General features: G+C 59.2%; 1 protein-coding gene across 1 annotated transcript in view; it reads left to right on the top strand.

Moving 5' to 3' along the window:
* Window positions 1-10,612, top strand: part of ANO1 (anoctamin 1, calcium activated chloride channel) — a 145,867-nt gene extending 135,255 nt beyond the window's left edge. The window contains exons 25-29 of the mRNA XM_015568944.1: window positions 889-1,041; window positions 5,013-5,065; window positions 5,974-6,158; window positions 9,017-9,122; window positions 9,795-10,612. Of these exons, the coding sequence (XP_015424430.1) occupies window positions 889-1,041; window positions 5,013-5,065; window positions 5,974-6,158; window positions 9,017-9,122; window positions 9,795-10,040 (743 nt within the window). The 3' untranslated portion in view covers window positions 10,041-10,612. The remainder of the gene's footprint in view (window positions 1-888; window positions 1,042-5,012; window positions 5,066-5,973; window positions 6,159-9,016; window positions 9,123-9,794) is intronic.
* The last annotated feature ends 6 nt before the right edge of the window (window positions 10,613-10,618 follow it).

Below are 10,618 nucleotides of genomic sequence, written 5' to 3'. Positions count from 1 at the left end.
GAGGCTCCAGCTGCCCTCCTGGCCCAGCAGTGCAAGACGAGTGGGGGAACCCACAGCCTCAGCCTCAGCAGCCCCTGGCCCCACACTGAGCTTATCCAAGGGCCCCATCACCCCCAGAGCCTTTAGACCGGACCAGCATACGGCCCAGAGGCCACATGGAGCCCCCACCCACGGTGCGGACAGTGGCCACACTCAGCTGCCCAGGCACACCGTGACAGCCTGTCAGCTCCTGGTTCACCGCCTGGCACCAAGCGCCTTGGCCGGGTCCTGTTGTGCAATTCCCGAACCAGCAGCCCCACTCGCTTCCGCTAAGCAACCTTTTCCTGTCCCTTACGGGGCGCCGGCCCTGTGCTGGCTGCAGTGTCCCCAGCAAAGAAACCACAGAGGCAGCCTGTCCGTGATGAGGATGAGGAGGGAGAGGGAGGGGCCTGAGGCAGGGGGACATCAGCCTGCACACTGGTCCCTGCCCGGCTCCCCGAGGCCCTATGGAAGGGGATGTTAAGGGCTTTTGAAGACCCTGGCAGACCCCCCCAAGTGCAGGAACCTCTGGCCAATGGGAGCGTAAGGGCCCATGCGAGCCCTTCTAGCCCAGGCACGATGGCCGAGGCTAGGCCCTGATACTCGTGGGGCCTTTTTCCCATTATTGATTTTCTCTTTTTACTTATTATAGCTTACATTCAAGATAATTTTGTATTCTTTTTCAAGATTAAACATGTGATAAATGAGTACTTATGGGCCATCTGGGCCCATTGTTCAAGAGTCACACTCCCCGGTCACCTTCCTCTGGAGGCAGGGCACCAGCCAGAACCCCAGTGGTCAGCTCCCGGGGCTCCTGGGCGGTGGGCACCCCCTCCCGTGTGGGAGGCTGATGGCTCCCTCTCTCTGCAGTCATCCAGTTTGGCTTCGTCACCCTGTTCGTGGCATCCTTCCCCCTCGCCCCGCTGTTCGCGCTGCTGAATAACATCATCGAGATCCGCCTGGATGCCAAAAAGTTCGTCACCGAGCTGCGCAGGCCAGTGGCCGTCAGGGCCAAAGACATCGGTGAGTGACCCACCGGCGGGTTGTGAGCGAGCACATGCTGGTTTGGGGGAGGGAACCCGCTCTGCCCAAGCGAGAGTCAGAGCCAGCAAAATGGGGCCAGGCAGGGGGTCCCCACAGGCTGCTCACTGTGCCTTGCCTGGATGGAGACTCAGGGTCTCGGGGCGGGGTAATGTACAACCCCAAGGCTCCCCCGTCCCCCACCCGCCGGCCTCCTAACTCCTGAGATGTATTGGCCACGAGAGTTAGTCCGGACACGTCTCACCACCCACCGCCCAGGTCCTCCGGCCACACTTCCCTTCAATCCTCAACTTCCCCTCCCCACGAGGGACACTGTGTGCACCCCCAGAGCACAGAGCTAGGCCAATGGGGAAGCTCACATTAGCTGCTTAACAAGAGCCTTCCTGCGTAGGGTATCATTTAATCATTTGATGTTCACAAGAAAGAAAGAAAAGGAGGGGAAACGCCCCCTCCCCCTGATGAAGGACTGGATTGCGATGTGTCAGGACACCCCAGGGCCTTCCTTCCTGGGGGATCACTTTATCATTTCACAGCCGAGACATGACATTGCTAAATATGGGGGCTCCATCAGCTGTGCCAGGAGCTCCTCTGTCCTCTTGGGCCATCCCATCCCTGTCCTTGGCCGTGCCTTGGCCTCTGCTGGCCGATGGACCTGCCCATGGTAGCCAGACCTCCCCCCACCCCCGGCCCCCATCCACCTCTGAGATGCCGTGGACCTCATCGCAAGTGTGGTCTCTTAGGTTGAACTGTATGAAGTTGCCATCTTCATGGCTCCGACATGGTTGCCTATCGGTGATTTTGTCTGGTTCCCATGCAACCCCACATTGGAGCTGCGGGATCTGTGGCGAGACCTGCGGGCCCGGCTTTGAGAGCAGCCTGGACGCTTGGGCTTTCCGCAGAGAGAGACGTCAGAGCCAGGACTCGAGTAGAGCAGCCATCCCCCTGCGTTCTGACACGTTAGCTTGCCCCCATCACAGACCACCAGCAAGGACTCAGAACAGACGCCCTCCCTACCCAACTTCCCGGTAGGATTCCATGTCGAATTTTTTTTTAATTTATTTTTATTGAGTTCAGAGAGGAAGGGAGAGGGAGGAGAGATAGAAACATCAATGATGAGAGAGAATCATTGATCGGCTGCCTCCTGCACACACCCTACTGGGAATCGAGCCCGCAATCCAGGGCATGTAGGAATCAAACAGTGACCTCCCGGTTCGTAGGTTGACGCTCAACCAATGAGCCACACCGGCCGGGCTTGTGTGCAATTTTAAACAGCTGTTAAGGCCCTTGAACTGGCTGGCTCTCTGAGTCCCTTCTGGTCTGTGATGCTTCCTGCTTTATGGCCAGCCTGCCCTGCGCACCTGTTGGCCCAGCTGGTCCATAAGTCAATCCCAGCGTCCCAGAGCGGTGTGGGGCACGGGGGAGCGGGGCGCTCCCTGGGTGGGCAGGAGGAGCCTGTCCCAGGACCTAATCTCATCAAATCCAGGGGAATGTGGGACTCGGCCTCCAGCCATCATAGGAGGCTGTGTCCTGCTCGCCACACCCTGGACAGTCCTTGGGAAAGTTGGACCCCGTGCCCAGTGGCAGTAAAGAGCGTGACCTCCTGTCATTCTTCCTTATGTTTCTCAGGTGCCCGCAGGCCCCGGTCCGGTGTTTGCTTTGGCGCCCTTTGCTTGGCAAAGCCTGGCTGCCCCCTGCAGCCACATCCCGAAAGTTGCCAACCCACCAGGGTGGGAGGAGCCTGGGCAGCCTCCGGCCTCTGTGCTCCACTGTGGCCGTTGTTCCCACCGTGAGCAAGGCTTGGAGCAGGTCTCCGGGGCCTGGGGGAGGTTGGCTCTGTTTTTTTCTGGTTCTTGCAGATCACCGCTCACTTCCTGGTTCCTGTATGGTTGGTTGGAGGCGTAATCTGCCTCCTTTCACAGGTTTATTTATGGGCTGCTTCGCAGTAACCTTTTCCTGAAGAGGCTTTTGTATTCCTCCTGTGATCCGTGCAGGGCCCCAAGGGGACGGAGAGCCCCAGTGGCCCCTGTGACCTGCACCCACGGGCGGGGTGGCTGCGGGAAGCTCTGCCACAAAGGCCCGGTGCCTCCATCGCGCTGCCTGGGCACGGAGAGGGAGGGCGCTGCAGGGGACCCAGCCTGTGTGTGGGAACCGGCTCCAGCTTCCCAGCCCTGACCTCTGACACCAGATTAACCCGCTTCCGGCTCTCAGCCTCCTTCTGCGGAGCCTCTGGGAACAAACTCCTGCCGGCATTCAGCTCCGGGCGCCGCATGTGGTCACGGGTGACTGCACAGCCCTGTCATGTTCCTGGAAATGGGGCTCAGCACCTGGGAGAAGGCAGCCCCCCCACCCCACCCCCATAAAGGAAGCCCAGAGGTTTTTCCCATGAGCGTGGTCCCTGGCGCCTGGGGATCCGCAGGGCGGCCGTCCTCACCATGGAGCTTGGCCACGCACCTGGGGAGAGTCAAGACACGAGACAGGCTGGTCTGGCCCTGGTTTTGCACTTGTTAAGCGGGACCCCATGATTCTGGTGTGGGGGTCACTCCGAGGACCACTGGCTGCCACGTGAAGTCGCTGTGGCACCTGCAAGACAGGGTTCGCTCCCAACTTCGGGAAAGCTCTGCTGGCCCACCCGTTCCCCGCTGCCACCAGCCCGGCCATGGACCCGTTTCCTCGTGCTGAGCTCAGCTGCCTCCCGAGGGAGCCCCTGACCCAGAGATGACAACCTTCCCCAGGCTACCTGAGCCCCAGCACCCCAGCACCCCAGCTCTGAGGTCGCAAACCCAGGCTCCACAGGTGGGCCGCATGAACGGGAGACGGGCACACACAGGATGCTGACACGGCCACGGAGCACGTGATGGGCCGAGTTCCTGCTCTCAGGGAAGACCAAAGGGAACCACACCAACTGGTGTCTGGATTCGGTCGGCCCTCCCACGGCCGCAGGACTGCTGACCAGAGGCAGGGCCAGCAGCAGGGGGCGCTGTCACAGGATCCTCACAGGCCAGCGGGTAGTAAGAGAGCTGGCCTCGGGAGCTGCCTCCAAGCCTGTGGTTTCTAGCTTCTGGGCCACACAGACCTGGAATCATGTCTTTGCAGACCACCAACATGCACCCCCAAATCGGGGCCGAGGGGGCGCCCAGGTGCTCACTGCTCTCCTGCCCCAAAGCAGCCTCCGCCCTGAGTAGAGAAACCCCACCCTCCACATTCTTCCCTAGTGCCAGTCGCACTAACAGGCCAGGCTGGGCCGTGGTCCTCCCCTGCCCTTTCCGAGAAGTGCTGTTGTCCCCGGAATCAGATTTGGTTCAGCGACAGGGTTCCTGGCCCAACAGGACTGGGTTGGGGTCACTGGGCTAGGAGGTACTGGGCTCCTTCCCAGGAGTCGCAGCATCGAGGCCCTAACAGGCAGGGCCCCCAGGTAAGGCACTTCCTTCCTGGGCCCGGCTGCCAGGGAGGCCGTGGCGGAACACCTGCTCCTCCAGGGCAGCCAGATCCTCCTCACCTGCGCTCAGGTGCACGGGAAATGGTCATTGCACCCAGGACGGGACCCAGCCTCAGCAGCCAGGACTCCGCACTACCTCTGGCTTGTCCCTAAATATAAGGACAGAAGGAAAGAGCTGCCGTAACAGTTCTAGTCACCAGCCCTCTGAGCTTGGCCTCAAGTTAGCGTGCTGTGGGCTCTTATGGGCAAGAGCTATACCCAACTTGAATCTTTGTTGTTCTAGAAAAGATGGTGGTGTCCAAGCCAATCAGTGGGTAAACAGGCTCACGGGAGCTAGTTCAGGATGACGGAGGGACCAGCTGGTGGGAAGCACTCGTTGAGAAGTTAGGATTTGCTTACAAGCAGCTGGTAGACCTGCAGGAGCCCAGGCTCTGGGGTCAGCAGGTGCCTGTCTGGGCCAGCAGCCAGGTCCCTGAGACCCGCCGCAGGGGCTAACACTGTCCTTCTGCCTCCCCAGGAATCTGGTACAACATTCTCAGAGGCATCGGGAAACTTGCCGTCATCATCAACGTAAGTGACAGCGGCCGGGCACAGGGAGGCCCTGGCTGAGCTGGCTGGCAGCCCGTCGCCCCTGCCAGGGAGCTGGGCACCCTCTGCTTTCAACCTGGGTGAGGCCGCAGGCTGGCAGCAGCGTCTCCTCTTTAGAAGTGTCCCTGGGTCGTGTTGAGACGTTGTGGGGAGCTTTAGGCAGGAATCACAGATCCTCCTGAACCTTTTCCTGCGACCTTGAGCAAAATTCTCCACCATGCCCACCTTGACCCCTGAGTCCACTCTCCCCAGAGTCCTGAGAATAAACAAGAGAGAGACAGAGACAGAGAGTCATTGAGAAAGAGATTCCTCATTGGCAATTTTTCTGCTCTTTTTTTTTTTTTTAAGTGCCTGGCCGGTGTGGCTCAGTTGCTTGAGCATCGTCCCGGACACTGAAAAGTTGCAGGTTCAATTCCCAGTCAGACCACATGCCTGGGTTGCAGGCTTCATCCCTGGTAGGGGTTGTGCAGGAGGCGGCAGATCGATGTTTCACTCTCACATCGATGTTTCTCTAAACTCACTCTCCCTCTTCTCTCTCTAAAAATCAATTTATAAAATCTTAAGAAATATATGAAAAAAAATGAGGCACAAGGATTGTACAGTGTGTGTTGTTAGTCCTGTGTAACCAGAAGGAAAATGGAGGCACAGAGAGGTTAGGTGACGAGCCCAAGGCCGCACAGCTGGTAGAGGCTGCCAGCATTCATCCCATGCCTTCCCACCCAGGGGTGATGAGTTCCCAGCTCCTTGGGCTGCCGGAGGGGCTGACAGGAATGACCCCAACCCTTCATGTGTTCACTGGGCCTTTGCTCACATCACTAACTCATGGGCAGAGTGTCCCACAAGCAGGCCCAGGGCCACGGGTCCTGTGCTCACCCTGCTGTTCCGCCCAGGCCTTCGTGATCTCCTTCACGTCCGACTTCATCCCCCGCCTGGTGTACCTGTACATGTACAGCAAGAACGGGACCATGCACGGCTTCGTCAACCATACCCTCTCCTCCTTCAACGTCAGCGACTTCCAGGACGGCACGGCCCCCAACGACCCCCTGGACCTGGGCTACGAGGTGCACGTCTGCAGGTACCCTCCCCGCCCCTCCCAGTGAAGAGCCCGCTTTCTGGGAGAACCCGGTTCAAGCCAGGATTCTTTCAGGGGCAAGTCACGGGACAGCTCAGTCGTACTGCGAGACATAAAAGATCCCTTCGTTCTTTTAACTAGGAAGTCCAGAGTAGCTTCAGGCATGGCTGGATCCAGGTGCTACCGTGTGCCATCAGGGCCACTCGGGTGCTGCCTCCCACCTTTGTCTCGTCCGTGCGGGCGTGGTTTTCTGGCAGCAGGGAGGTCCCCCAGCAGCTCCTGCTTTGTACCCTTCGGCCCAGCAGTCCCAGTGGCGAGAATGTCTCCTGCCCAGTAGTCAGCAGTCCCAGGCCCGAGTCTCGTGGACTCTGCAGGTGCTGCTGATGGCGCTGCAGCAGCAGACACTCCCGGCTGGCGAGTGATCAGTGAGCAGCGACACGGTGCCCTGCGTGCTCTGTGTCAGGGAGGGGCCCATATTTCAACATACACATAGGTGGGCACATACCGCAGGCAGGTGCCCCCAGGTGCTGGGCGGGCAGAGCCCAAGCCCCAGCCTCCGGCTCGTCAGGAGCACCAGGACCTTTGTGTTGTCTGAATGTTCATGCAAGAACACGCTCGGGCTTGACCTGTTTGTCTAAATTGAATTTTAAAGGAGGGATGATTCTGAAGAAAGAAGGCAAGGAGGTCTGAGGCCATTTCATTAGAAATCCCCTCGGGAGTGTCAGTGCTGATGTCATAGGGTCAGCCTTGGGTCTTAGGATCAGGAAGCAGGTCACAGGCATTGGTTAAGGAGGCAGCTCCCCAGCCCATGCATTAGTTCAGGTGTCCTGCTCACGTCGGGGGAGGCCAGGGAGCAGGGTGAAGGCCCATTATTTTAAGTAGCTTGTTGCTTTTACCCCCGTGGATGTGGAAGACCGTGGGCCAGACCACTGCACTCCCCAGAATTCGCTTTCGGCCAGGTCCACCCCATCCTTTGGCCATGATCATGGGCTGCAGGTGCTGTGAGCTCCACGCCTCCACTGGCCGCGCCCATGACAACCCACTTCCCGGAGGAGCTGGCTGTGGGAGGAGCAGCACCGAGCCCAGCCTGGGGCGGTGGGTGTGAGAGGCGGCAGAGCAGAGCTGAGAGCTGTGATGCTGGTGGCTACCATTTGTCCCTGTACTAAAACAGGCCTTGTCTCATGTAAAGCTCACAGCCATCCCCAGAGAGGACATCAATATTGTTATTCTCCCCAGGGGAGCTAGCAGGTGGCTAAGGAGAGCCACGCAAGGGAAAAAATAAGATCATCTCTGATAGCGGTCAGTGCAGGTGGTGGCATCTGGACAGATCTGTAAGTGGGCTTTGAGGGATGCCTAGGAGTTTTGCCAGGTGACCCAAACACATTTCCCAGTCTCCCGATGCCGCAGGCCTTGAGCACAGGAAGGAGGACACGTGTGTGGCTTCTGATGCTGGGAGAACACGGGCTGCCTGTTCCCATCGGAGTTCAGGTTGTGCAACTTCTGTGTCGCTCAGCAGCTGGCACCAGACTGTGGCTTCCCAGCCCAATCCTATCTCCAGGGTTGGCAGCTTAGCCCTCCCATCCAGCTCATGCCAGAGATAACGCTCTGTGGGTGAGGAGCCCTGTCGGTTGTGTTCCCTGCTGCGTCTGCTCCCTGGACTGGGGCCTGGCACATGGTAGCTGTTCAGTAAAGGCACACGATGTGAATAAGTGAGGGAATGCCAGGCAGAGGCCCAGAGAGGCCAGGCGATTGTGCAGGGACACACAGCAGGGCAGTGACTGGGTTGGGGTCCAGGCCAGGGCTACTGTGCCCACAGAGCCAGGTGCCGCCCCTCCCAGTCTCCCCCACTGGACCTCAGCTTTTCAGTGACCAGCACGGAGCACACCTGTGGCCCCCTAGTCTGGAAACTGCGGGTATTTTTTCTGAGGGCATTTCCAATGGGTGTCAGCCCATTAAACCCAAGCACCCCCGGATTTCAGGGAGCAGATGGATGGGCCTAGGTGGAGACAGAACCGCGGGTCCTCACCCTGGGCATTTCTGGGCCTGCGTGAAAGAGGAAGGGGATGGAGAGAACCAAAGCTCAGGAGGTGCCCATCACTCCCACTTGGCAGAGCGGTGGGCAGAAGGAGGGACAGAGGCAGGTTCGGGGGAGGGGTGTGAGGAGCTGGTCTCTCCAAGTAGGAAGTCATTAGGCAAAGTCTAAACTTGATAACTGGGAAGGAGGGGTGGACTATATTAGTCAGAGATAAGGAGGTCACAGCCAAGAGGCTGTGGCTGGAAGAGAGAGGAGTGCCCCTGGGCCCTGGGCCCCCTGGGGCAGTTGCCAGGCAGGCCCCGGCCACGCCACTTGTATGTTTAACCCCCTCCACAGGCCACGCTGAGAAAACGTCATTCTTTCCAGTAGTTTCCGCTGCAAAGACTGGGCAGGTGGTCTTCAGGCTGGGTTTCAGCAGACCCAGCCTGAGTGTTGTGGACAGCAGGCATGGGTCGAGGTTAGGGGAGCCAGGCTTAGGGACCCCCACCCACTTCAGCCAGGGAAGCCCCGCTCACTTGGTTTGACCTCCCGGGGTTTCTGGTGGGACTTCTTTTGGAGAAAGGGTTTCACCAATGGTCCCAGTGCTTCCTTTGGGGGCCCACAGCTGGGCCTCCAGGGACACTTAACTGGGGTCCTCAGCTTTCCGCAAAGCCCCTTGGACCTTGCCAGCCCACAGTGGCTCTTGGCCATCCCTCCAACATGGAGAGACTTCCTGTCCCCTGGGCGGCGGGCTGTCCCTGCCAAGGCTGTGGCCTCAGGGGCCACGTGGTGCTGGGCAGAACCCCAGGGTCCTCGCGCAGCCCCCGATTCCTGCCGGCGTTTGCAGGTACAAAGACTACCGGGAGCCCCCATGGTCAGAACACAAGTACGACATCTCCAAGGACTTCTGGGCCGTCCTGGCCGCACGGCTGGCCTTCGTCATCGTCTTCCAGGTACGCCCGGGCCCCGCATCCCGGAGTTTGAGAGTCTGTGTCAGGCAGGGTCCGGGCGGCAGGGTTCCGAGCCACGGAACTGCGGGCGTGCCCACGGAGGCATCCGTCGAAGTTCCGTCCTTTTGTGGGCTGTGTTCATGTTATGAATTGCTTTAAAGCCTTGACACTTGTCTTATTTGGTGATGCGTGACCCAGCGGATCATATCTGAAGCCTCCCAGCCAAGGAATTCCAATTCCTCCAGAGGCGTTTCCTATTTACGGAGCTCAGATTCTCAAGCAGGCCGGCTGCCCTGGCCGGTCGCTCGGTCGGTTAGAGCGTCACCCACTACCCCCAGGTTGTGGATTCGATCCCCAGGTCAGGGCACATACAGGAATTCAACCAATGAGTGATGGGCAAGTGGAGTAACAAACTGGTGTTTCTTTTTCTCCCTCTCGCTAAAAATCAGTAACTGTAAAATTTTCAAAAGAAGGCTGGCAAACATGTCGGGAGGAGCTGCTGGCAGGTTTCCTGCCTCAGTTACACCTTCCAGGAAACCGAGGCCCAGGAGCTACAAGGGGGAGCCCAAGACCACTGGCAGGGGCGTGACGGGGGTGGTACTGCCGGGTGGGGAGAGGAGGGGAGCATTTTCCGGGGTCCTCCTCTCCACCCCCACGCGCTGACTGTCCTTCCAGAACCTGGTCATGTTCATGAGCGACTTCGTGGACTGGGTCATCCCGGACATCCCCAAGGACATCAGCCAGCAGATCCACAAGGAGAAGGTGCTGATGGTCGAGCTGTTCATGCGGGAGGAGCAGGGCAAGCAGCAGCTGCTGGACACGTGGATGGAGCGGGCCCCGAAGAAGGGCGAGCCCTGCAGCAACCACAGCCCCCAGGCCGCCGGCCCGGAGGGCCCCGAAAACCACGGGGGCGCCCTGTAGCGGCCCCGGCGCCCGACCCACGGGCACCTCTCCCGGGCAGGCAGCCCACCCCCACCAGGTCGGGTGGCTCCTATGTTTGCAGCAAACCTTGAAGACCACCTTCTGATAGGACAACATTTTTTTAAATCTTTTTTCTGGGTTTCTGTTTTTTTCCCTTGTTTTTGCACAAACCCATGACGCAGGGAATTTTTTATCTTTTCTCTTGGAGTTAATCAGAATGGTTGCTGGGATAGGGTGGTGCAGGCAGCAGAGGCGGCCTTTGCAGGGCAGTCCTGGCGTCTCCCCACCCCCACCCCCCCATGGCGGCCGTGAACAGAGGTGCTGGGGAGCACCTTCTGTAATCCCCCTGGCACCCTGATAGGTGGGAACAGCACCCGAGGCCCTGGGCACATCTGGTGCCGCCTGGAGGGGGAACAGAGAGGAATGAACCATTTGAGACCAGTTCCCTGAGACCTCACCTGCCTCTAGGTCAGGAAAGCGAGCCGATTTCCATCACCTTTTCTGTAGGCTCAGAAGCGGGCACTCTGGTCAGGAGAGGTGGCCTGGCCATGTCGGCCAGAGGGCGTGGGAGCGTCCAG

The sequence above is a fragment of the Myotis davidii genome, unplaced genomic scaffold (genome assembly GCF_000327345.1).
Source record: "Myotis davidii unplaced genomic scaffold, ASM32734v1 scaffold425, whole genome shotgun sequence".
Taxonomy (NCBI): domain Eukaryota; kingdom Metazoa; phylum Chordata; class Mammalia; order Chiroptera; family Vespertilionidae; genus Myotis; species Myotis davidii.
The sequence above is the reverse complement of the archived record's forward strand: the minus strand, read 5'-3'. Positions and strand labels throughout refer to the sequence as shown.